Here is a 27,065-nt window from a genome sequence, read left to right as displayed (position 1 = left end):
TCGTATGTGGAGTCCTGCGATTTGTCCAAGACAGCACACCACACACTAACAGATTCCATTCACAAACAACCAGAGTCCCGACTATGAACACTGGAAATCTCACAAAATCTCTTACAGTCAAACGTGACTTTAGAGTAAACAAACATGGCAGACGTCGACAGGCAAGAAGAAATGATGATAATACTGTTTGGAGAGCTTTTTACAGAAACTTCACAGAAAAAAAGAAAAAGGTTTGGATGAAGTTGTGTTATGCTAACGTCATCCATCATTTTGCTTTCTGATTGGGTATTGTGTCATTCCACGTGCCAATCTACAATGCATGTGTGTTTCGTCTCTGGTTTCCTCCCACACAACGATTTCTCATCGTATATGTGCAGCAAGTTGGATATATATAATTTTTTAGTTCATTGTGGCCCCCGGCGTTCTTCTGTACAGATTCAATTCATTACTGTGTAACGAATTCCCTTCCTCGCGCTCCAGCACTTGAACATAGGAAAGGCTGAAACTTTCATGATGATGCACCACTGACCCGTCAACTGTACAGAATGTCATTCATGTTTGTTCATATATTCCTGTTGTCACAATATTGCATTGTTAAAATTCAAGAATTATTACTGGCTACCTGGCTACTGACAATGTTTCATATACTCGCCATTGCAGATTTGTATCTGCATTTGGCGCTTAGAGAGTGTTCATTTTAGGCTCTGAGTGTAAACGTAGTTAAATAGGACTGTCTATTATGTCATGACTTTTTATCTGAATACAACAGTGCATTTTGGTAAACAGCTGCAGTTCTTTTAGCTAGAGTCTCTATCAAAATAACAGCCATCTCTGTCTTCATCTGTCTCTGTCTCAAACATTGTTCCTTCATCTCTTTTCTCAAATGACCTCTCTCACACTTACATTTATCTTGACCTAGTATTTAATTTTCTTTTTCACCCTTTTCATTGTCCTGCAGTCCGTGACACCTGGGCCCACATTTTAGCTTGTGTCGTTCTTCTTCTGCCTGTGGCAAACAGGGCTCAAGGATTAAGATCGGTATCTGTAGTGAGTTTTGTACATGCTGCTGTTGACAGCCTGTAGTAAAAAAAAAAAAAACAGAACAGTACTCTTTTCACTGCTGAACTGTGGTTTAGAGGCAGATAATTGTGGTATGCATTCTACAGTGAGGTTTTCTGATTGGATTGAAAGGTGGAGAATTCTGATTAATTCGTTTTAATTTGAAGAGATCATTTTGGTTATGAGGCCAACATTTTTATCTGGTGGATGATAAAATGTGTATAAAAATCCAATAAACCTATCCCATACTTTACATGGAGACCATAATATTACAGATACACTATGGGCAAGATTTAAACAGGGCAAATTAGCGTGAAAGTGCATTTCCATAAAAGCGCTGATGGGAGTGAAAAGTTCTGCATGTGATCTACTGATGACGAATAAATGAACGCAGACTCAGTTGGATAATTTCCATAATAACCCAATGCAATCTACCCGTTAGCATCTGCATTTTTTGCAGATAAATAACCACGCAAACACCTTTAAATTGACCAGTGCAAATCTAAGTAAATTACCTTGCGTGATTCATTTAAATATTCTCCTCCCATACATTTAGCACCTAAAATTGAAACTCCTACAAATGCATATGCGATAAGGTCAGCCGCAAAATAACTGTGTCCATGCCTTTTCAGCGCAAATGTTTCACTGTGTGTCTTTAGTAAATCCTTACAGTAGTTTTTTTTAAAGGGGGGGGGTGAAGTCAATCTCATGTCAATCTTGAGTACCTATAGAGTAGTATTGCATTCGAAAAGTCGATTGTTTTATTATATTTATAAAAGAAAGCTAGGCTGCACCGAGTCTTTCCGGAAAAAAACAAGTGGATGGAGGAGTATCGTGTGGGCGGAGCTAAAGAATGACGAGCACGCGCAGCTGTTGCATTGAGAGCGTCCTAAAGCTGCCTGTGACATCCTCAAGCGTGGAAAAGAAAACATTACCATAATAAACCATGGCTACATACATTCTGACTCATCTAATACATATATGATCCAGAATCAGATCCGGAGGCTGAAATAAATTGAACAGGAGAAGCAGCAACAGCAGGATGTCCGTCTCTGTGGTATGTACTGTATTTAGTGGCCTGACAACATTTCTGTGGGTTTACCCGTGGTATATGATGACATGATTTGGTTTATGGACTATTGTATATGACTAAACCTTAGCAGAAGCAAGCAAAACAGTTTTGCATGTCAGACTAGTGTAACGTTATACATAGAACAACAATGGAGTAACGCTAGCGCATTTGAATGAAAAAGCACGCTTTGTGTGAACTTCCCCTAGCTTTATGTTTGGGTGGTTTTACAATAAACAAACTGACACCTATATTGGTCAGCTAAACAAATTTATTTAAACACAAACCATACCATAAATGGAATGCTCATTAAAAAATTAACTATACACGATCGTGTTGTTTACTGATGTTTACTTACGCGACGATAGCCAACAACATAGACATTTGAAGCAGTTTTACTCACTGCCTGCTGCACGACCGTGAACCTTTATCGTTGGGACCGCTCTGTCAAAAACACACTTGATTTCGGGAAGTCCTGTGACAGCAGTGACCGTGGAGATCCACTTTTGCGACACGACTGAAGCGTGATGTTGTGCCGCTTCCCGTCATTTCTGCGTTCAAATTAGTTCAAATGCAGCGCTGCCTTCCCGGATTGCTGTGCGGGCGCGTTAAAGCCGCACTTGGCTACTTTTGGTCCCCTACAGTTTGGAAAAAATAATGTCCTCAACTACTGTCGTAAGCTCTGTAATCCTACAACAGGGGATGCCATCGCGCGTGCATTTGTTGACATGACAACCCTGATAGCCCTGAACTAGTGATGCGTGGCTCGTCTCATAACCCGCGGACCCCGTATGTCTATTTAATGGTCGTGGGTGCACGGCGGGTTGTAAAAATATATACAGTGGTGCGGTGCGGGCCAAATAACTTCATAAAAGCGTCCCGCGGGTCGGTGCAGCACTAACAGTTCCCCTGAACACTGCAAGATGAGTTCTTCTGGCGTCGCGTGTGAAATTTCTTCATCCCAGGTAACGTTACAGTCAGTGGCATATGCTTCAGCATGTCATATGAATATAATTTCATGGGTTTTATTTTTTTCAAACGCCAAATAATCACGATGCTCACGTTTACAAGCCAGCGTCATTATAGTAGTCTATTGGTTACCGTTTTACAGAATCTATATGATACTTCAGTTCAATGTTTGAGTGGTAGCTCACCATAACAAGCAGGACAGCATCGGTCGGGCAAGCCTCCTTCAGCTCACGCCGACGAGCAAACGCTGGTCACATTTTGATCCTCTTCCTGCCTTTAATCCCATCACTTTTTCGTTTCCTCTTATTGCTTTCCTCCAACAAAACCTTTTCTTTCTTATGTGTCTGGGCTGCTTCGGACATGACTATATTATCCGACGAACAAAGTTGGGCTCGCACGTCCGAATTTAAGGAAGTGTGGGTGTTGGTGGAAGTGACGTATATGCCGTAAAGCAGTCAAATTTTGTAGTTCTTTTTGTTCTCGGGTTACTACCCGAAACCCGAAGTTTAAAAGTACGATTAAAAACGATATAGACCCCATCAGGCTATGGCATTCAACCTATTGTAAGTCGATTTATCATCACAAGAGTCTTAAAAAATATATTATGAAGGTTGAAAAGTTACCTAGTGCTGCTTTAAATTCGCTTGACGTCACCCATAGGAATAAAGTGGAGTGCGGCGTGACAGAAGTGTTAAAATCGAGCACCTAGGCATGCAGTCTGCTTCTACAAACATTTGTAAATGAATGGGTCACTCTCAGAATCTCAGTGAATTTAAGCGTGATACCGCGATAGGTTGCCACCTTGCAATAAGTCCATTTGTGAAATTTCCTCGCTACTAAATATTCAAAGTGGAAGCATTTGGGAACAACAGCAACTCATGTAAAAGGGTTGTAAAATCACAGAGCGGGGTCAGCGCATGCCTTGGCACACAGTACACAGAAGTCACTAACTTTCTGCATAGTCAATAGCTACAGACCTCCGAACTTCATGTAGCCTTTAGCTCAAGAACAGTGCGTAGAGAGCTTTATGAAATGGGTTTCCTTGGCTGAGCATCTGAATCCTAGCCTTACATCACCAAGTGCACTGCAAAGCATCTGATGCAGTGGTGTAAAACACGCTACTTCTCTGTCTGTGTCTGGTAATCCGATGGCAAAGTCTGGATTTGGCTGTTGCCAGGAGAACGGTGTTTGAAGTGTAAAGTTTGGTGGAGGGGGGTTATGTTGTGGTGTTGTTTTTCAGGGGTTGGACTTGGCCCGCATTAATTGTTTCATGATAAATCGAACAATGAAATATGAAAAATGAAAATATCTTTAATTACTTCTGTTTCATGTTAACTTTAATTTAAACTGGCTAGCAATCACCCAGAACACCATGAACTAATTGAATCTAATAACCACAATGCCCTATAGCAGCACCCCTTGTGTTTTGCTCATTATTGCTGAACATTTATAAATCTAGATTTGTATTTTTACACATTCACCTTTTTCTCAGTTTACAGCTGGTTTAGTTTCATGCACAGCCACACATCAATGTTTGCTCATTTCTGCAGCATGGCAGACCCTCAGAGCTACCACTCTGCTGTAGCTGTCCTATGGTGACTTTGTAGGACATTTGGCACCTCAGGGGCAAAACTCATCTTTGGAAGAAAAAAAAAATCAGAGTTTACTGTGCCCTACTATGTGACTGCTGTCTCCTCTCAGGCCAGGCCTCAAAGCGTGTTTCTCCTCACGATCTTCCCGTCCTTAGAAACCTCCCATCTCAATTTGTCACAGAGCGTCACCTTGGACAACAGAGCTGAGTTCATTTAGGGTAGTTAAATAAAGACCTCCTTTCCTAATGCAGGCACTCTGGGACTCTTGTAGTGATTAAATCAGTCATGAGAATAAGGACAATACAAAAATTCTTCACTTCACTACACTTCACTATAAGTCACTATAAAAATGCCTAACCTGTGACTACCTTCTAGCTGAAACTTTAAATGTAACACTTCCAGGAGAACGACATTAGCTGTGCCCCTTTTTTACTAAAGGTTAACTTCCTTTAGGAAATACGGAATTACATTAAAATAAAACTAATACTCTTTTAATTGTAATTTTAAGTAAATATCTATAACATACAGCCTTATTATTATGACTCCTCAAACATTCTTCTTTAAGAAGTAAAATATAGGACAATATGTGGATGATTGACATTTTAAAATGGTTAAAAAAAAATATTTAATAAATTATGACAGTTTTATTTATTGGTAATTCACCAACATGTATGATATATATTGTATTGCCCATGTACGAAATTTACTTTGGCATGCAACAACTACAAAGCTTGAACAAATCTCTAAACCATGCACGATTTGGTTCTGCGACAAAAAAGATGCACAATTTGCTACATTAAAGGGTGACACCCACTGACACATCTTACCCCATTCTTCCTTAAAGAGAAGCTAAAGTGATGCTCTGACACTATTTACTCAACCTCATTTTGTTCCAAACCTGTATAGATTTTTGCTTCTGTGGAATACAAACTAATTTTTTCACAGAAACTCAGTGGGATCTAATGTTGCTTTGTACCCCATTAACTTGTACTGTATGGGCACAAATATTCTTCAAATATAATAATAATAATAATAATACATTTTATTTATAATGCACTTTCTATTTAACAAAATCTCAAAGTGCTACAGAATTAAAAACAATCAACAACAATAAATAAATAAGTAAATGAATAAAATAAATACAACTGAAAAAATTAAAAAATAACCAGTCAATTAAAAGCTCTGCTAAAAAGGTGGGTTTTAAGACCACACTTAAAAGCATTGACAGTCCGCAGGTGTAAAGGGAGAGCATTCCTCAGACTGCGGGCTGCAGAGCAGAAGGCCCGATCTCCCATAGTACAGAGATTGGTTGTGGGAGTTTTAAGGCGATATAGAGAAACAGAGTTGAGGTTACGTGTGGATGTTTGTTTGGTGAGGAGTTCCTTGAGATAGGAGGGTGTGTCGCCATGGATGCACTGGTGCGTAAGGAGAGAGATCTTGTGCTCGATACTGAACGACACAGGAAGCCAGTGGAGTGATTTTAGAATGGGGGTGATGTGGTCGTATTTGCGCACCCTCATGAGGATCCTAGTAGCGTTGTTCTGAATACACTGCAGCCTCTGGAGATTATTGCTAGGGATGCTGATAAGGAGTGCATTGCAATAGTCCAGCCTGGAGGAGATAAAGGCGTGGACAAGCTTCTCGTCATCTGCCAGCGTTAGAATGGGACGTAGTTTGGCAATGTTTCTGCGGTGGAAGAAGGAGCCGGAGGTTTTACACAGGTGTTTGATGTGAGCTTCAAAAGTAAGCTGCGATTCCATTCTGACCTCCATTGGTGACTGAAGTGGAAAGTGGAAAGACCTGATCAGAGAAAGCAATGCTGGTGATAACGGACTTCTGGACCTGAAGTGGAGTGCCGACTAGGATAGCTTCAGTCTTGGAGCTAATTAGCCGCAGAAATTTTTGCTTCATCCACGCCTATATCTCATCCAGGCAAGTGATCAAAGTGGATGGTGTGAGGTCAGCAGAGGGAGATGAACTTGTCGTAAAGTTGAGTGTCATCAGCATAGCAGTGAAAAGAAATTCCATGCCAGCTGATGAGACGGCCAAGAGGGAGCTTGTAGAGTATGAACAGGGTGGGGCCGAGCAGTGAGCCTTGAGGGACACTGCAGGTGACGTTGTGTGACAGGGATGTCCCAATGCAACATATTCAGTTCTCCCAGTAAGATAAGAAGAAAACCAGTTGTGGACCGAGTCAGAGAGACCGATGGTGGAATGTAAACGGTGAAGGAGGATGTTATGGTCAACTGTATCGTAAGCTGCAGGTAAGTCCAGGAGGATGAGAAGGGAGGGGGAACCAGCATCTGCTGCCATCAATAGATCATTTGTGACCCTGACCAAAGCTGTTTCTGTGCTGTGTCCTGAGCGAAAACCAGACTGAAATTTCTCATAAAGATGGTTATGCTCCAAATGGACCTGAAGCTGTGCAGCAACAACTTTTTCCAGCACTTTAGAGAGGTATGGGAGGTTGGAGATGGGCGTGTAGTTGTCAATAACATCTGGTTTTAAAGTGGGTTTTTTTAAGAAGTGGTCTGATGATGGCAGTTTTTAGAGATGAAGGAGCATAGCCAGCCTGTAGGGAATTATTAATAATCTTGGTTATAAATGGACTTAAGACACAGAGGTAAGATTTTTACCAAGGCTGTAGGAAAAGGATCCAGTGCTCAGGTGGATGGTTTCATTTTTCTGATGATGTCCTCAACCTGGTGCTGTGTGATGATGGAGAAGCAGCAATATCTTCTAAATATTATATTTTAATATTAAGATATTTCTAGCAGAAATATCTTCTCCTATGTTCTGCAAAGGAAAGAAAGTTGAGCATATTTGGAACAACATGAGGATGATTGAACGTTGTTTTGTGAACTATAGATTTAATCTACAGATATGTGTTCTATTATTTACAAAAACAAACCACATTTTATGTCATTTTTAAAAGGAGTCACCTGCCAGAAATTAAATGTAATAATTCAGTAGTTTTAAGACAAGGCCATACCAGAGTAGAACAGTGCATGTGATGAAAATGTGTTGTGTCACATGCCTCATACAGCAAGCAGGAGCTGGTTGTGGCTGATTGGGCTTTGATTTGAGAGCTTGTCTATGATTGAGCTTTGAGAAAACCACACTATATGATAATGAGAGAGAGAGAGAGAGAGAGAGAGAGAGAGAGAGAGAGAGAGAGACAGAGAGAGACAGAGAGAGACAGAGAGAGACAGAGAGAGAGAGAGAGAGAGAGAGAGAGAGACAGAGAGAGACAGAGAGAGAGAGAGAGGAGAGGAGATGAGATGCACAAATGACTCATGGTTTACGTTTGGGTTTCTTTTCTAGATAGACGTTCTTACAAGTGAGTTGTGTGTGTGTATATATAAAATATAGAATGTGTATATATAGAATGTGGGTGTGTGTATATATATATATATATATATATATATATATATATATATATATATATATATATATATATATATATATATATATATATATATATATATATATATATATATATTTATATATATTTATATATATTTATATTTATGTGTTCTCTCTCTCTCTCTCTCTCTCTCTCTCTCTCTCTCTCTCTCTCTCTCTCTCTCTTTTCTCTCTCACACACACATTCCTCATCGTATCTGCACTTTGTTTATGATGAGAGAATTTGCGGAACTACCGAACTCTAGTGGAGCGCACAGTGAACAAAACCCTAGCATTTTGAGCTGATTTCTTCACAGTGATCTACATCTGCTACATGAAGATTATTTTATTCATGTGCTTGATACGTGATTTTGAATTGAATGCAGAGTCAAGTTTTTTCACATTTCATAATCAATGCCAAAAAAAATCGTTCTTCTCATTTCTCAGTTTTATCTCTTACTGATTTAGTTGGGCAATTACACGGTTGCTGTCAGAAAACTATTGAGGATACTGTAGTCAATACGGTAGTATGTTCATGCTCTAGTGTTGTTTTAGGTTTGTTTGACCTTGGTTTGGTCTGCCTGTTGATCTTGTTCTCGGCACTTTCATGCCAGTAGACTTTAAACATCAATAAGCAGAAATTGGCTTTGAAGGACTGTTGAAGGTTTTATGAGAGCCGTTGCCTTGAGCAGACTGCTCTTATGTGCTGTGTGTGCTCACAGCTACAGTCTGTTGAATCAAATAAATGACCATTTTGCAACATATGATATGCAAAAAAAATCTATTTTTCTCATGGTGTTTTAATTATGGTTTCCTCTGGGTGATTTATGGTTTTCTCTTTCTGTAACAGCTCCAGAGAGGGTCTGAATCCTCAGACTGTCCTAAGATTGGGCTCAGATCTTCATGAGCTCTTAGTAGATCTACTGTGCCAGTTCAGTCCTCACCAGGTCATCGCCTTCCTTAAGACCTCTCAGAACTACAGACTGGAGGAGGCCATTCAGGTATAAACCAAACAATCTCATTCATACACATTAGCTATGTTTCCATGGACCCCATCTAAATGAATTCATTCCGATTGATGAATCTGAATTCACATAGTGTTTACAGGAACGTTATTTAAAGTGATCGGGTTGATGTGCGCATTAATATTTCACGAGCACTTTTTTATGATACAGCTAATTTTGTGCATTATATGTCATTACTTCAGTGCACTTGCACCTAATAATGCACATGCATTATTAGGGACCATGTAAATGTAGCTATTGACTGTTACAAAAAGGCTAGTGAGCTGCCTAGTCGTCTCCTGCCTTCATGTAGCTGTCTTTTATGATTTATGATTTTAAGCATCATAAATGACACAACCCCATTTATAGAAATGTTGGGATATTTTGTAAAATGCTGTAAAATCAAGAATTTGTTATTTTGTTAATTATCTTTAAACTTTATTTTGATCATTTGTATTATTTTATTTATTTTAATTAGGGACAAATGAAAGTACCCAGATGCAAGCTCACAAACACACGACAGTTCGCAAAAGTAAACATTTGCGTTTTCTTTTGCATAATTTAAATAAAGTGATAAAGACCTGGAAAAAGCTTATGGCATTTTTATTGACATATTAAAAAGAATCTTCACATTAACAAAAGCATAAGTAACACATTGACAAAGCATAAATAACATTAAACCTACACACTTTTTTTTTTTTTTTTTACAGGCGTACACATTTTTACACGGTAAATTAAAATGATATAAAATACAATAAAAATAATGTCTAAAACTATTAAAACACTTATTTAATATTTTTAATGACATTTCAATTCTCATAAGGATGCGTCCTTCTGAGTTTGTTCTTTCAAGGTAGCCTGGAAAAAACGGTCTCAACGAGAACGCAAGTCCGTTGGCCGTTCTTTTCCGTTCTTGGAACTGAGAAACTGTCTCTGTAGAATCCCAATATGCACGTCCACGCCCACACCTCCACGTCAATGGTATCTTCACACATATTAAAGTCGCCCATTCCGTTTGCACTGATGCACTACTGTTGCATGACAAATGTTTTACTTTTGTACCTGTCACTGAAGTCTAGATGGTCCCTTTCGTGTTTAGGACTGAGAACTCAATGTCCATTTTTCCCTAAAACATGCTGAAACATGGACTTCTGATCACAGCACACATTTCTACTGTCTTTTTGGCCATTTGAATAGAGGATTCAAGTAGATTCAAGACTGTGGCAGATTGTGTTAAGTGATTTTTTTTTAAAGCACTCCAGAGCCCATGTGGTTAACACAGTAGCATGATGGTTTATCTTGCAATGGCATCTGGGGCTTGAAGGTCACACACATTCAACAGACATTTACTGGATTCCTTGAACCTTTTCACAGTATTGGAAATTATTTTAATTGTTTGACAATTATCTCATGAAATTTGACACAAAGTGGAAAGCTTGCAAAGACTGAGTCTTTAGTGGATGCTCCTTTTAGACCCAGTGATGATACCCTCACCTATTACCCATCCATCTTCTTATTGTGGACTGTTTCAGAACAGTTTAACTTGGATATTCTGTAATCGTTTCACTTTTATTTTGCCAATGTCTCAACGTTTTTTTGAGTTTGCAGCCATCAAAAATCTAAATTTGTTAATATTCACAAAATACAATTAGGTTGATCAGTGAAAACATTTTAAATATTTTATTTGTACCTTTGTCATTTAGTGATTCAAGAGAATGAACAAATCACAGATTCAGATTGCATTTTACAAAATGTCCCAACTTTGCTGGAAATGGGATTGTCGAATGTGTGCACTGAATGCTGCAGATTTCCAGAGATTTTTAAAGCACATCATTCTCAAAGCTCTACCTTCTACCTTGAATGTTTCCATCCATCCTTTTTCCAAACCGCTTGTACTTGTTTATGATATTTGGGGTCCTTCAAATGACATTTGGGGTAATTTGTTAGTATGTAACACATTCAATGTAACCTACAGTATTCCACTAAAATTCAGCAAATAACATCTGGTCCTATAGATAGCAACAGATTTGAAACGTTCTTTATGGGCAACACTAATTAATAACATGCTCCACACCATTAGCAATCCTCAAGTGAAGTGAGACTTGACAGCTGATTTGTTATAACTTATTAATAAGCTAAGGACTAAGTTGATAAGCACAAGCAATACACAGCACAGCACATACATACATTCATTAGGTGAAATAGGTGTAGTATTTGTCCCCCTATCAATGCTTTTCAGTACTCTTGTTTCTGTTGGCAGCATCCAGTTACGACTCCAGGGGCAGATTTACACATTTTTGGAACAAAGCTGTTAACTCACAAATGTTGTTGTGTTTTAGAGAAGGTCACATGAGTTTTGTTAGCACATATTTTAAAGTTTATTGTACAACAACTGTTGATTGTACAACAACTCCAATTCACTAAAGGAAATCAAGTAATGACTCAAATGCAGCCATCAAATCTATGCTGAACAGTTTGCACTCTTCTTCTGACTACTAGATTATTGTAATCTAGGGGCGTCCCCGACTAAGGATTTACACATTCGAATCAGTATTTTCGAATCTCTCTATGGTGGACCGATAGTCGAATCATCTGTGTGTGTGTAAACCATAGACTGGAAAAAAATAAACGGGTTGGGAAGGGCAGGACACTAGTCGGCAGGAGGCTAAGACTATTTTTATTTTATTTTACACTCGACACACAGCCACCACTTTTAATAAAGTGTTCAAAACTAGGCTATACTACACATTCGTAAATTAACCGTTTTCTCATAACATTTAAAAGCCGCGATCGAAACACAGAACATCAGACAAATATATAAAAGAACATTTTGATAAATAAACCTAAAAAAGGTTCTGCCTAGAGAGGAAAAGAACACTTTGAGTGCGTTTATATGCACGTTCTTAAGCCGATTGTGCCTAAAGGGGGTCGCACACCGGACTGAAGCTCAGCGCCGTGTCTCAGGTATCTCACTCCAGGCAGACGTGAACATTATATGTGCGCAAGCTCAATTTTGAATCAACTTCTGACAGAAGAGCTGCACGATGAGTGTATCTTGTAGCACAGGGTGAAATTAGTACTTACATTCACGATTTGAGGGAAATATACATTTAATCGCCGCGGACAGGCATCGAATGCCGCCGTCGGTGTATGTGTACGAATTTTAAAGGCGCAGCGTGTCCGGCTCGAAGCTCAGTGCCGTTAAAGGGGCGATCGCTCAGCGCCGCGACACGTCTTTATAACACTAATATTGAGCACCCCCATATTGCCAAAATGGTATAATCCTCGTTTCATAACAACCGCGAAGATTCGACCATGAGATCAGTGGTCGAATCCGGTCCTGCATATCGATGCATCGAATCTTTAACTATTAGGGGTCACCCCTACTGCAATCTGGCATACTTTAGATTTGTGAAAAATGTGTTTGACTAATGCAGGCATTTGAGTATACGGTACAACACAAACAACTGCAAGGGTTAATAAAAAATGAACACAATAAAAGTAACAATGTCATGGAATTTTCTATAATGAATGTATTCTGGTTGTTCTAAGTGTGGAGTCTCATAACGAAATGAAGACATTTGCAGAATATTTCAGCTATTTTTGTCCATGCAGTAAAGTTCTGTAGTCAAAAAGGGTGATAACTTGCAAGTAGTGTGATGCTAATTGCCAGCAGGCATATAGTTTGTGAATAAGGCATCATCTATAATGAGGCAAATTTACATAAAAAGAAGGCATGTTTAAACTGAAAAGATTGAGAATGACTTCAATAATCATGGTTCAGTGTGAGTTTACCACATTTAGTGACTGTTTAAACTGGATTGCAGGTGATTAGTAAATAAGACCACCACTCAAACTACAGGTTTGGCAAGGCAGGTTGGCAATCAGTAGACCACACATTATCTAATAAATCAACATTAAACCACTGATAGAGCAAGTAAAGATCGGCAATCTGATGTAATTAGGGTGTGGACTGACAGGCTCAGGCAGAAAGATGCCTGGAGGAACGAATGAATGAATAATGGAGGTAGAGGAGATATATATCTGCTGTGCTGAGACAGACAGACGGACAGACAGGTAGAAGAGAAAATCAATACTGTTACAGAGGCTGAGTGACACCTGCTAAATATTTGAACAGACAGCTTGCACACACGCATACATATACAGCATCTCTAAAGTCTTGGCAATCTCACCTTATACTTGTTTCACTGCTCTTTGTATACTGTATGTTTTCACATCTAGACCAATCTGCTTGCTACTGTTTCTTCCAGTCTGTAATGTCTTTTTTTCTCTGTGCACTCACTTAACTGCCTTGTTTCTATATTCATGGATGCTGTTTTTTGGTTTTTCTGCCTTCTGCATAACCCCGTTTAGTTCCAGAATGCGTTTGAATGTTCCTTTATGGAAATGTTTTTTTCACTTACAAACAGTCTCACCTAAATCTGAGTCTGTTCATCCAGTGGGCGGTTTGGAGTGGATAATTTGTCTTGATAATCTTGACATTTTGACTGCAACACAATTGACAGTCTTATCTCTGTCTTGTCTAATCACAGATCACAGAGAAACACAAGCTGCACGAGGCCACAGCCTACCTGCTGGAGAGGAAGGGAGATGTACAGGGAGCTTTTGAGGTTCTGCTACAGGTTTGAGTTCATCACACCACACAAGCCTGCAACAAACCCATCAAAACTGGGAGGATGCATGTTAGCTTATTGGCTGTTTTGAATGGTATTCCATTATTACTAATGATTTTGGCTTGGCAATTGGCTATAACACTGTAAGCACAGGCAGTCAGCGCATGCTCAGGGACCACTTTTTTCTTTAGGAGTATATTGAACAGGTCTTTTACATATGATGCATTTTTGCATTGAACACGTAAATAGATAGTTTGCCCAGACATTTAAATTCTGCCATGACAGAATTAATGTCAGGTAAAAACTAGTTGTTGTTGGTTAATTTAGTCAGTCAGATGGTCTCTTCCTGAATGGGTGGTTCTTTGCTAGAAGCTGCTGCATTGTGGAACGGACTTCCTTTGTAATAAAATGTTGGGCTTTTTGATGAGATGTTCTCAGGTGCTACAAGTAGGACCAACCATATCCTATCTTGAGTCTTAACGCTGCAGTCCTTGAAGGTTTTAAGCTTATTCCCACTTCTCTTACCTTTATTAATCCATGACTGTTTCACCAGAAGTGACTGCAATGCTATTAAGTTGGTCAGTGGCCTGATCCCAGGTGGAGAGGCTGTATAATTGAAGGTGAAGAACACAAGAAGTCTAGTGATAGGACTGTGACCTCTATCTTGGTAGGTGCAGCTCTTTCTGTGAAGCCTTTGCACCAGCTTCAAATCTAGGGCCTGGCCCAAGATGCCAAGATTTTTATTCTCCCCATTACACAGTCTATACTACTGTTTCAGCCACTCAAATTCAGTTTTGTTTTTAATTGCCAAGTAGTTATATTTCTTTTCATTTCTTTATTAAGTTGATTTAGAAAAATGTTGGCATATTTTTTTCGTGTTCGTTTTTTTTAGGTGATGACCAAATGGCGAGCAACCGACAGTGAATTTGATCAATTTAACCTCTCAAGTCAACACTTGACTTGGCTGCAATATGATTATCACCACCACCAACACAGTAAAAATTCATTTTTGACAAGCTTAGGCAGGCTGCTCAAACAAACTGGCTATATGATACAAGGCTCTCTCTGCCTTGCACATACACTACTGTGGTGAGCAAGGATACTAAACACCATGAGAGCCAGTCTTGATAGTCACGGAATCATGGTCTCGTGTTGTTTCCACCAGTGCAGCACTCAGAAACCTAAAACAGGCTCAGAAGCCTAAAACAGGCCCGATGACTGGCCCGCATGTGAGCTATGATGTGAAAATTGGCCTGAAGCCCGCCCCTAGAGGCACAAATAAGTCGGACTTGACTTAAATGCAGGGCTCTACTCTCCTCCAGACCAATACAACCAAAAATGTGATTGTAGGTTATACTCGGAGTGGTGACCATACACCTTTGCATCATCGGGTGGAGCCTTGAGTCAAGAGGGTCAGCATTTTCTGAGAGTTACTATCACAGAGAGGTTATCCTGATCTTGTCACACCAGCGCTGAGGTAAAAAAACAAACAACAACAACATGTCAGCGGATTTTCTTCACAAATTAGACAAATTTGGCATGCCATCACATCCTGGTCAGCATCTGTAAGAGCACTATAATAGGTATCCTGACTAGGCACATCAGAGCCTTGTGTGGGAACTGTACTGCCCTGACATATAAAGTGCTAAAGAGAGTGGTGCAGTCAGCAGATTTTATTACGGGAACTTAAACATTAAGGATAGGATGTTTACAAGTAGACATTTATGAAGACCAGGACTATACTTGCTTTATATTAAACAACTGCTACTGAAAAATGCTATCAGAGAATCTTCACCACCGTGTAGTCACCAGTATCAATGTATCCATTGAGAATCACCATAATGCTTGACCTTAGACTAATGTCTGAAGTACCACTACTTCTTCAACTGCTTTTGAGCGCTGTGTGCATGCACACACAGTGATCTCGCTTCGTGGTAATATGCTTAATTGACGTTCAATGACATACAATATTCTTGCTGGATTTATTTTTTATAATTGATTGACCAGTGTTTGCATAAGAAATACTTGAAGGTTGTGGTATGAAAATGTGGTAATTTTGGCATTTGATCATAGTTTGTAGTCATCTTCTTCTAGATTCGTAGTTTAAAGGTGCTGTCACATTTGCAAATTTTGGTAAAATTTAGCAAGCATAATACGTCCATTGTCTATTGTCAATAGTGTAGTCGTGATATAATTCATAGCTCTCACAGAAATCATTTTCAACCATGCAGCTTTTCTGTTCATGTGGTGAATCCTGGAAAACCTTTGCCCTCACACGAAATTCCATATTATGCAGATTGCAATTGATATGACTGGATTTCGCCTGTAAAAATTAGCAAAACAAAAGTAAATATGAGCACACCTTAAGAGTATGATATCAGCTTTCAGTTTAACTGAAATTTTTTAAATTGTTGCCGTACTAATGTAATCCTAGCTATTATTAGACATGGCAGAGCCTGCATTCTTTTTTAAGCCTGATTTAGATTTTGTAACAAAAAACAACAACAACTTAAAGTCTGCAGAATGGATTTACTTATACAGTTCATTTAGATGTTTTTTTTCAGAGAACAATGTCTTAAATATCCCTGGTGGAGTCAGAAAGGGCAGGTGGAAATGCGCTATTGATCTGTTGATCTCTGCTTCTCAGACCCTGAAGGGCAAACTACACACACTTGCTCTAGAAGGCTCAAAGGCAGACAAGCCCAACAATGAGGAGGAGGAGACAGGCAATGAAGTGCAGAGTCTGTTACAAAGAGTGGACGAAGCTCTGCATGACATCATTGCTTTGTGTCAGAGGAGCTCGCACGGTCTCAACCAGCAGCAGAGAGAGGTTTGTGCGCTGTCCCAACAACCGGAACTGTTTTTCATGAACAGGATGCATTGATCTTCTTATTCACGGTTTTACATTTCTCTCTCTCGCTGTGTGTGTGTACATCAATCTCCTGTCACTCATAGGCTCTGTGGTTTCCTCTCCTCGAGGCGATGATGTCACCGCAGAAACTACTCAAAAGTGCTGATGCCAAACACATTTCAGACGGTGAGACACAAACACACAAGCACTAGTTTTGAGTTTATCTGCAGTACAGCAGTGGTCCTTGACCTCTGTAATTACAAGACCCCAAAGAACTATTAAATAATTTAGTAACACTTTATTTTAACGTTCAATTCTCAATATTAACTCGTTGCTTATTAGCCTGCATATTAATACCTTATTCTGTATGACCTTATTCTACATCCATTAATACTACCCAATATCTTAAACAGCCTTATTAACTATTAATAAGCAGTAAAGGTTACATTTTATGTTAATGTGTCATTGTTACAGTGTAATTATATATTTAAGTACTAATTAATCACATGCACTTACTATATGGTTATAGTAGTATCATGGTTTGGTTTAGGGTTAGATACATGTAATTATGCATAATTTACTTTTATAACTATGGTAAGTACATGTAACATACAGTGCCTTGTGAAAGTATTCGTTTATCTCTGTATAAATGCACCTGCACTGTGATAGTCTCAGAGGTCCGTTTAAAGCGTAGAGAGCATCATGAAGAACAAGGAACAAACCAGGCAGGTCCGAGATACTGTTGTGGAGAAGTTTAAAGCCGGATTTGGATACAAAAAGAATTTCCAAGCTTTAAACATCCCAAGGAGCACTGTGCAAGCGATGATATTGAAATGGAAGGAGGATCAGACCACTGCAAATCTACCAAGACCTGGCCGTCCCTCTAAACTTTCAGCTCATACAAGGAGAAGACTGATCAGAGATGCAGCCAAGGGGCCCATGATCACTCTGGATGAACTGCAGAAATCTGGCAAGAAGAAAGCCATTTCTTAAAGATATCCATAAAAAGTGTCATTTAAAGTTTGCCACAAGCCACCTGGGAGGCTCTGGTCAGATGAAACCAAAATTGAACTTTTTGGCAACAATGCAAAACGTTATGTTTGGCGTAAAAGCAACACAGCTCATCACCCTGAACACACCATCCCCACTGTCAAACATGGTGGTGGCAGCATCATGGTTTGGACCTGCTTTTCTTCAGCAGGGACAGGGAAGATGGTTAAAATTGATGGGAAGATGGATGGAGCCAAATACAGGACCATTCTGGAAGAAAACCTGATGGAGTCTGCAAAAGACTGGGACGGAGATTTGTCTTCCAACAAGACAGTGATCCAAAACAAAGTAAAATCTACAATGGAATGGTTCAAAAATAAACATATCCAGGTGTTAGAATGGCCAAGTCAAAGTCCAGACCTGAATCCAATCGAGGATCTGTGGAAAGAACTGAAAACTGTTCACAAACACTCTCCATCCAACCTCACTGAGCTCGAGCTGTTCTGCAAGGAGGAATGGGCAAAAATTTCAGTCTCTCGATGTGCAAAACTGATAGAGACATACCTCAAGCGAGTTACAGCTGTAATCGCAACAAAATTTTGCACTACAAAGTATTAACTTAAGGGGGCCGAATAATTTTGCATGCCCAATTTTCAGTTTTTAATTTGTTAAAATAGTTTGAAATATCCAATAAATTTCGTTTCACTTTATGATTGTGTCCCACTTGTTGTTGATTCTTCACAAAAAATTACAGTTTCATATCATTATGTTTGAAGCCTGAAATGTGGCAAAAGGTCGCAAAGTTCAAGGGGGCTGAATACTTTTGCAAGGCACTGTATGTAACAACAACATTGTAAAATCTTATGTTAATAGTGAACAAGTGTTACCAATATTTATTGCTTCTGAAATTATGACACTTTTTCAATTGTTCTTAACCTCTTCAAATCCGGGACCATTTTTGTGATTTCTGCCTGCTTTGGCCAACCCAAATTGAAAAGCTTCCCATACACACATACAGTGGTCTAAGTTCAAAATGTTTGTGTCATTTAACAGGAAATCCTTTGAAGTTACATAAAACACTGCTAAAAAAGTGATAAAAATGAAAGTATATGTTGTCTACACTGTAATAACCCCCCAAAAATGAGGTGCTTTATGATATATATTTTTTTTTATAAATTCATTTTTGAAAGTGTGTAACTCAGGCCCTTTGGTTATTACAGCTCAGACAACCTATACGTACATGTTTATCACTTTTAGCAGTGTTTTATGTAACTTCAAACGGTTTCCTGTAAAAGGACAGCAACATTTTGAACTTAGACCACTATGTGTATGGGAAGGTTTTCAATGTACAGGGTCCGTGGAGTTTTAAATGGTTAGAAACTATAGAAACTGATAGAATTGTTGTCTATAGATTAAATATGATTTATGCAGCCTTCAAGTGTAGTCGGAAATATGCATTTACAACTTCCAAGCCCATGAAAGAAGTGAATTCATATTTACAAGTAGATCATTGTTTCTCTCTTTCCTCAGCGCTAAAAGAGCTCACTATGAAAGTCTTAAACAGCATGTCCAGTTTTATTGCCCCACCTGCCATCATTCAGCGCATCCTACAGGTAAGCAGATAAAAAAAATTAACAGCTTCTACAGCTAGTTTTACACAACTGGGCTATTTTCACGTGTGCTTGTTCCTAAATGGGAGCCATTGCGTGCACATTCAGAGGCCGCTGTGTTCCAGTAATTGTGGCATGGATGAGATTGAGATGTTATTGTTCTGCTGGGTTTGTGGGATTTGTTTGGAAAGACTTAATTCCTTCTGACTTGACAATAGGATTGCAGGCTCAAGCGCAAAATCCCATGGTACTTATTTGTGCAAAAACTCTTCACATTTTCACATAGATATTTACACAGATTCTGCATTCGACTGCTCATGATATATAGCAGATCTGCCATCTTGTTAATGCAAACATTTCAGGGTTATGGTTTATAAAATGTAGTTTGTGCAGTTGTTGTAGTTCATAAAATCTGCTATACTGTAATAATTTCATTATATTAAGTCTGTTATAAATACATTGATATACTTAATTTGATGCTGTGTCACTGTTACATTCTAATTCTAAATTTACAATCTGAATCAGATTATCAAATTACTTATAGTTCATTATTTATAAGGTTGATGCATCATTACACTTTTTTATTGTATTTACAGGATAGGGAAGTTAACCCGCCGGTCCTTAAAAAGTCTTAAAGCTACAGTAGATAACTTTTGAAAAAACGTATTGTTTACATATTTGTCATTATGTCCTGACAGTAGAATATGAGACGGATAATCTGTAAAAAAAAAAAAAAAAAAATCAAGCTCCTCTGGTTCCTCCAAGTGGTCCTATTGTCATTTGCAGAAATACACAGCTCCCGGTAAGATACAACCAATCAGAGCCAGGAGGAGTGTCTTAGCATAAAATAAAGACGCGTAAATGGAAAAAGACAGATGATGATGATAAAAAAGACAAAAAGAAAGAATTAGATACAGCCCGAAAGGAGCTAACCTAACCTACGTGTCTAACGTACGTGTCGTACGCAGCCACATTTCTGCTTGAAAGGTAAGCTTAATTTGTTTCATATTTTAAGAACTACAAAACTAAGTTATTATCTTAGCTCCTTGAAGTCGCTGTGGGTGTAAATTTCTTTGTCGGAGCCCATTGACTCGCCGTCAAAACTCTAGCCGCATAACATACAGATAAAATGTCATGCACTGTGCAAAACAACTATTGAAACCTACTAATTCATTGGCTTGTCATGTTGTTGAAATTATGTACTAGAAAACCTTATTTAGCATTACATATCAATAGAATAATTACTTGCATATTGTAACATTAGTTACATTTATATTATCTTACTAGCTATTTATTACTTATAGAAATAGTGCAACATCATATAGTTACATTACATGTATTGCAAAATACGTAATGTTTTGAGGACCAAGTTTGTAGTCAAAGTATGGGCAGGCCATAGTCAATGTAAATCCTATTGTTGATGTTTTGTCCATACTATTGAATGCGCCATAACTGTTTATCCTCTGTCATCGGTGGTCCTGCTTGCTTACTAGTGGTGATGTGGAGGAGCTGTGGAGGGAGTGACCTGTGAGTTGTGCTTGTTCAAATGTTCAGGCTAAGTCAACATTTTCTAAAAAAACCTCCCTACTGCAGCTTTAAATGTTTTAAATAAGGTTTTCCTTAAAAAGGCCTTAAAAAGTCTTAAAATGTCTTGAATTCGGATTCAATGGGTATATCTTAAATATTTTTGGTCTCATTACCGGGAAAATGTCTCCAGTCTGACTGAACTCAGAGACTGTAATCGCTGGAAAAAACGCAGATTTCCCCCCACTGTAATGCTAGTTCCTGTATCGTCTTCAGAGGGAATTGCGGTGGCAGAATCCATTCGAACTACAGCTAGCTGATCAGCCTTCAAACTAGTAGTTTAAATGGTTTCCTGCAAGTTTACAGAAATGGCAGCATTATATCACGAGAATGATTAATTTCAGGTATCATTGTTGCGCTGTTGTTGAGGCTCGTGCTGCCTGACTGTGAGAAACATCATGGAAAAATAAAATAAGTAGGGATACACCGATATATTGGCCTATTGTCTATTTTTTGGCCGTTTTTTTAAAATCAATTTATAACCATTGGCATATCGGCTATAGCATGAAAAAAGCCCATATAACAAACGGATGGTTTAGTAATGAGCTGCGTGAAGGCACTGAGCTGTATAATGTCTGCTGCATAATCCAAGATTATACTGTAATAGTCATGCTGCGCTGCTGTCTGTATTTTAACAAAAGACAACAAAACAAACGAAACAAAAAAAAATTGCTCACTACTCTTGGACTAAACTTTCATAAGGATTAATTTCCGCGATACGGACACGCAGACAGAATCCAGTCATAAAAACGGAAATTACTGCATAATGAATGGCACGGAATTTGTTTTGATGAATAAATCAGTGATTTGTACTCGAGACTCTGACTCGGTCTTGGACTGATAGTTGGCATAGTTGAATAAAAAGAGTTCAGTACATGGACATCACCTACAGTGTCTCAAACACCATTATTGCCTCCTTCATATGTAAATCTTGTTTGTGAAAACACTTATTGAACCACTTATTGACTGTCTAAACATTTTTGACAAAATTGTTTCTGAGACAACATTAATGATAATATCCCCTGTTTTGTCTAGATCCAACGCAAGATGCAAGTACAGTAACAATAAGAAACTCCAAGTAGTATACATCAGTATTACAAATGTCAAAGGTTAATATTATTTCCTGCCAGTATTGTCATACAAATCTACAAAATACAATATCGATACATATGGCAATCCTTTTGTCAGATAGAATTATAATTTAGCCTATAGGCTATTTTCATCAACAACACATAACTCAGGAGCTAACTATGTTAGTTTAGTTGCTTACAGATCGCTCACTTGATCCTTCTAGCTGGCGTCATCTCCACCACTTAAGTTGAAACAGTAGTAATTTGACAAGGCATTGTCAATTTGTAAAAAAAAAAAAAAAAAAAAAAAAACCCGTTGGCTGCTGTACTGTACAAACATCATATTTGTGCGCTAACGTTACCCAGTTTGCTGTTTAGAGTTTGTGATTCAAAGTGAAGAAGCTATCATTGTAAAATCAAACAGTGATGCATTACAGTGATTAAAATGTTTTTAAAATGCTACAAACAAAGTTGTGACTGCTGACGATGAGTTAACATGTAAAGTTAATGTTATATGCTAGTTTAAATGTAGGCTGAAGTTATAGTACTGATGTTACGTTTTGCAGGTCTTACTGACAATAAAGACTAAACTTCACACTTAAAAGCGTCCATTTCAAAATCTTTATCTTCGTCAGAAACAGGGTCAAACATAACGCCTGTTTCACACCGCAAGCGTGAGCAGCGCGTGAGCTGCACTTCAGCGTAACTACACCGTGACTGCAGCAGCAGACGCGCGAGTGTATTCACACTGGAAGCGTTGGTGCAGCGTCACAGCAGCGGCTCCCACAATGATAGAGCCTATACCTGTCTGAGTATTAAATACTAAACTAAAATAAATTATTATATTTTCTGCCTAGTTTACTTTACTTTTTATAATACTTTCACCCAAACTGAATAATTAAAACAAGTTTAAATGGGTAAATCTTCTACAGATGATTTTTATTCTTCGTTTTATTTTTCTGCATTTTGAGCGCTTTTGTGATATTATATTTATTTTGTCCATCAAAAGTGTGCTTTCGTTTTGCACCGTGACTGCAGCTGCAGACCGAGAGCCTTTACCTGTCTGAGTATTAAATAGCCTACTAAACTAAACGAAAGTTTGTTATATTTTCTGGCTAGTTTACTTTATTTTTTATAATCATAACCATACTTTCACCCAAACTGAATAATCAAAACAAGTTTAAATTGCTAAAATCTTCCACAGATATTTTTATTCTTCGTTTTCTTCTCTGACATACTCCAGTTATTGTTCAAATACACTACACGTGCTTCCTGTGTGCATTTTAGGCACTTTTTGTGTGAAATCACATTTATTTTGTCCTTTAAAAGTGTGCTTTCACTTTAATTGAGCGTCAGAAGCGTCAGCAGCGCAGCAAAAATAGGCTCGCAGCCGAAACCCCCGCTTCACTGCTGCTCACGCGACGCTCCTGCTTGACGCTCACGTGCTGCTCCTGCTCCCGGTGTGAATGCACTCATTGATTAACATGGGCGCCGAAAAAAATACGCGCTGCTCACGCGCCGCTCACGCTTGCGGTGTGAAACGGCCGTAAGGTTGAATGCATAATCTCTCCATGATTGACAGTATACAGTAGATGTGTTTCTGTCCCTGAAATGAGCCGTGCAGTGAAACAGCCAATCAGAGCCGTTTCATGACCCTTCCAAATAAGGCAAAAACAGAGCATTACATCCTAGGGACAATTTCTGGGGTTGTAAATGGACCTGTAAAACTGTATCTGGACAATTTTAACTTAAATAAGTCACATACCATATATGTTGATATCAGAGCACAATTTAAAATAGTGTTTCAACTCATTCTAGGGCACCTTCAAATTGATGTTTGACACGTCCAATGATGTATGGTTTTCTTTAGTCCAACTGCGCATAATGCAAAGGTAGCAGGACTCCGGTCAGCTTTTGACAGCTAATGCTTAGTAGTTAATTCGTTGAAGAATTCTGCAAGTGACTTTTTACGCCCGCGCTCATGCTCTCGCTTATATTTTACGCTGTGTCCACATGACATCCGCACAATGATCGCATTTTCCAGAAAGTCACATTGCTGCTACATTATTTGTCTCCACTGTTATTTTTTAACTGTTTACAAAGTAGGACAAAGGTGTCACAGAGAAATCCAAACCTTGTTTAATTAATAATAAAATGAGCATCTCCACCGAAAATGTCTAACAAAAGGCTGTCCGCCCTCTCTCCCTCCAGTACACTTCTCAAACGCACAGACATACGAATCCATATTAAACCCTGTGGCTCATGGCGGCACATTGATGTCTTAAGACACGAAATGATCAAACACAACTGAGAAACACAACAGTTTTGTTATTTTTTACCTCATATCAGACGAATCTCATCTAGTATTACCCAGCTCCATTACTTCCATCGAAGAAGGTCAAAATTCTGGCGCGATCGTATATATATTATATACAGTGTGAAAAATTCGTATTTGAACACCCTGCTATTATGCAAGTTCTCCCACTTGGAAATCATGAAGGGGTCTGAAATTGTCATCGTAGGTGCATGTCCACTGTGAGAGACATAATCAAAAAATAAATAAATCAGAAATAACAATATATGATGTTTTAACTATTTATTTTGTATGATACAGCTGCAAATAAGTATTTGAACACCTGTCTATCAGCTAGAATTCTGACCCTCAAAAACCTGTTTGTCTGCCTTTAAAATGTCCACCTCCACTCCATTTATTATCCTAAATTAGATGCACCTGTTTGAGGTTGTTAGCTGCATAAAGACACCTGTCCACCCCATACAATCAGTAAAAATCCAACTACTAACATGGCCAAGACCAAAGAGCTGTCCAAAGACACTAGAGACACAATTGTACACCTCCACAAGACTGGAAAGGGCTACGGGGAAATTGCCAAGCAGCTTGGTGAAAAAGGTCCACTGTTGGAGCAATCATTAGAAAATGGAAGAAGCTAAACATGACTGTCAATCTCCCTTGCACTGGGGCTGCATGCAAGATCTCACCTCGTGGGGTCTCAATGATCCTAAGAAAGGTGAGAAATCAGCCCAGAACTACTTGGGAATAGCTGATCAATGACCTGAAAAGAGCTGGGACCACCTTCTGTGCATGGAGAAGGTTCCCCTGCTTAAACCAGCAAATGTCCAGGCCCGTCTTAAGTTTGCCAATGAACATTTGGATGATCCAGAGGAGTCATAGAAGAAAGTCATGTGGTCAGATGAGACCAAAATATAACTTTTTGGTCATAATTCCACTAAACGTCTTTGGAGGAAGAAGAATGATGAGTACCATCCCAAGAAGACCATCACTACTGTGAAGTATGGGGGTGGTAGCATCATGCTTTGGGGGTGTTTTCCTGCACATGGGACAGGGCGACTGCACTGTATTAAGGAGAGGATGACCGGGCCATTTATTGCGAGATTTTGGAGAACATCCTTCCCTCAGTTAGAGCATTGACGATGGGTTGACGCTGGGTCTTCCAACATGACAATGACCCGAAGTACACAGCCAGGATAACCAAGGAGTGGCTCTGTAAGAAGCATATCAAAGTTCTGCCGTGGCCTAGCCAGTCTCCAGAACTAAACCCAATAGAGCATCTTTGGAGGGAGTGTCTGTATAAGAGATGCCAGCAAGTCGTGAACACTTGTCCTTAAAGGGACAGTTCACCTCTAAAATTATACAATTATGTTAATAACACACAATCTACAATATGTTTTGTCAGTTTTATTTAAAAGCACATTTGACCAATTCTAAATTAATTATATGTAATTGTATAGATATATAATGATGTTTATGTAAAAGTAATTGCATGGCTGATATTGTTTTTGCTGCTTGGCATGTGGCTGTTAGTGTGGCAAAAAAAAAAAAAACGTTGTGTTGCAACTTTATATTAAGGAATGGCACTGTGTTGTCATTCCCCTTAAAGCACAGACATGTGATAATCTGCAGCAAGTCTAGCTCCACCCTTTAGATACTGGGCTACTGTGCTAGGTACCCCAACGGAAGGGTCCCAAAAAAAAGTTATGGTACGCTCAGTGTTTTGGTAGCATTCACAATTTCTGACAATCAAAGTAAGTTCGTACCGTACTGTACTTCCTGGAGGAAACAAGCCATGCATTTTGTTAAAAAAAAAAAAAAACCTGTTACTGCATGTTCAGATTCTGATCTTTTCAATATGGAGGACATGCTAGATAATTCAGAATAAGGAACAGTCAATTACAGTAGCATCTTCAGATTCAGCTTTTAAAGTTAGTTTTCCTCATGCATTTTCACACAATCTGCTCTCGATCCTCATATTTTTATTTATGGCCACACTGCAGAAGCTGAAAAGCAAATTTGCTTTCCAATGGCTTTTCCAGCTCAGAGCCTTGTGCGGCTGTTTCAAACACACACATTTTTCTTTCCATGAAATCGATGCCACAGTTCAAGAATCGGTTGAGGCTTTGGGCAGTGGAAGACCTTTATCTGTTTTTATCTGCACATATTCAGTGCTGTCAGCTTTCCCCAATCGATCTTCTGGTCTCCTTCCTCCTTATCAGTGCTATTACACCAGCACTGCTTCACCCTGCTGCCATTATAACTTCTGTTATTTCTTTTCAACCCGTGCTTATGAATTTTTAATCATTGTTTAATGTGGTTTGCAAAGATCCTGTTCAGGTTAAAGTTTTGGGGTCAATAAGAATTTTAGCTAACAGATAGATAGTAATACTTGATAAACCACAAGAAATCACTTACAAACAATTATTTGCAAACTAACTATTGTATGTTATACAATTTCTGGTAACACTTTATATTAAGGTTCAGTTATTAACTATTAACTTGTTAATTATTAGCATGCATATTACTAGGATATTGGCTGTTTATTAGTACTTATAAAGCACATATTAATGCCTTATTCTGCATGACCTTATTCTACATCCCTTGATCCTACACTGTAAAAAAATTATTTAGAAAAAAAAGTTACCTGGTTGAGTTCATTGAAATTAAAATTTTGAGTTAATACAATGAACATTTTTCAGAGATTTGAAAATATTATTAAAAGATTTTGTAAGCATATTAAGTAATTGTGTGTGTTTTATTTCTGATGATGCAGTGAAACATGCCAAATAGTGCTATTTTCATGATTTATCAAAAACATGATGTGGTTCAGATGAAAAATATTTTGAGTTTCTATTTATTAAACAAATTTCCTTCATTGTATCAACTCCAATTTTTAATTTGAATAAACTCAACATTT

General features: G+C 38.5%; 1 protein-coding gene across 1 annotated transcript in view; it reads left to right on the top strand.

Moving 5' to 3' along the window:
• The window catches only part of vps8 (VPS8 subunit of CORVET complex), a 181,120-nt gene that overhangs the window by 101,880 nt on the left and 52,175 nt on the right, over positions 1 to 27,065 (top strand). The window contains exons 35-39 of the mRNA XM_067441498.1: positions 8,945 to 9,095; positions 13,652 to 13,741; positions 16,380 to 16,562; positions 16,688 to 16,769; positions 19,104 to 19,186. Of these exons, the coding sequence (XP_067297599.1) occupies positions 8,945 to 9,095; positions 13,652 to 13,741; positions 16,380 to 16,562; positions 16,688 to 16,769; positions 19,104 to 19,186 (589 nt within the window). The remainder of the gene's footprint in view (positions 1 to 8,944; positions 9,096 to 13,651; positions 13,742 to 16,379; positions 16,563 to 16,687; positions 16,770 to 19,103; positions 19,187 to 27,065) is intronic.

This window comes from Pseudorasbora parva, chromosome 4 (assembly GCF_024679245.1).
Source record: "Pseudorasbora parva isolate DD20220531a chromosome 4, ASM2467924v1, whole genome shotgun sequence".
NCBI lineage: Eukaryota > Metazoa > Chordata > Actinopteri > Cypriniformes > Gobionidae > Pseudorasbora > Pseudorasbora parva.
This window is presented reverse-complemented; position numbering and strand designations above follow the sequence as displayed.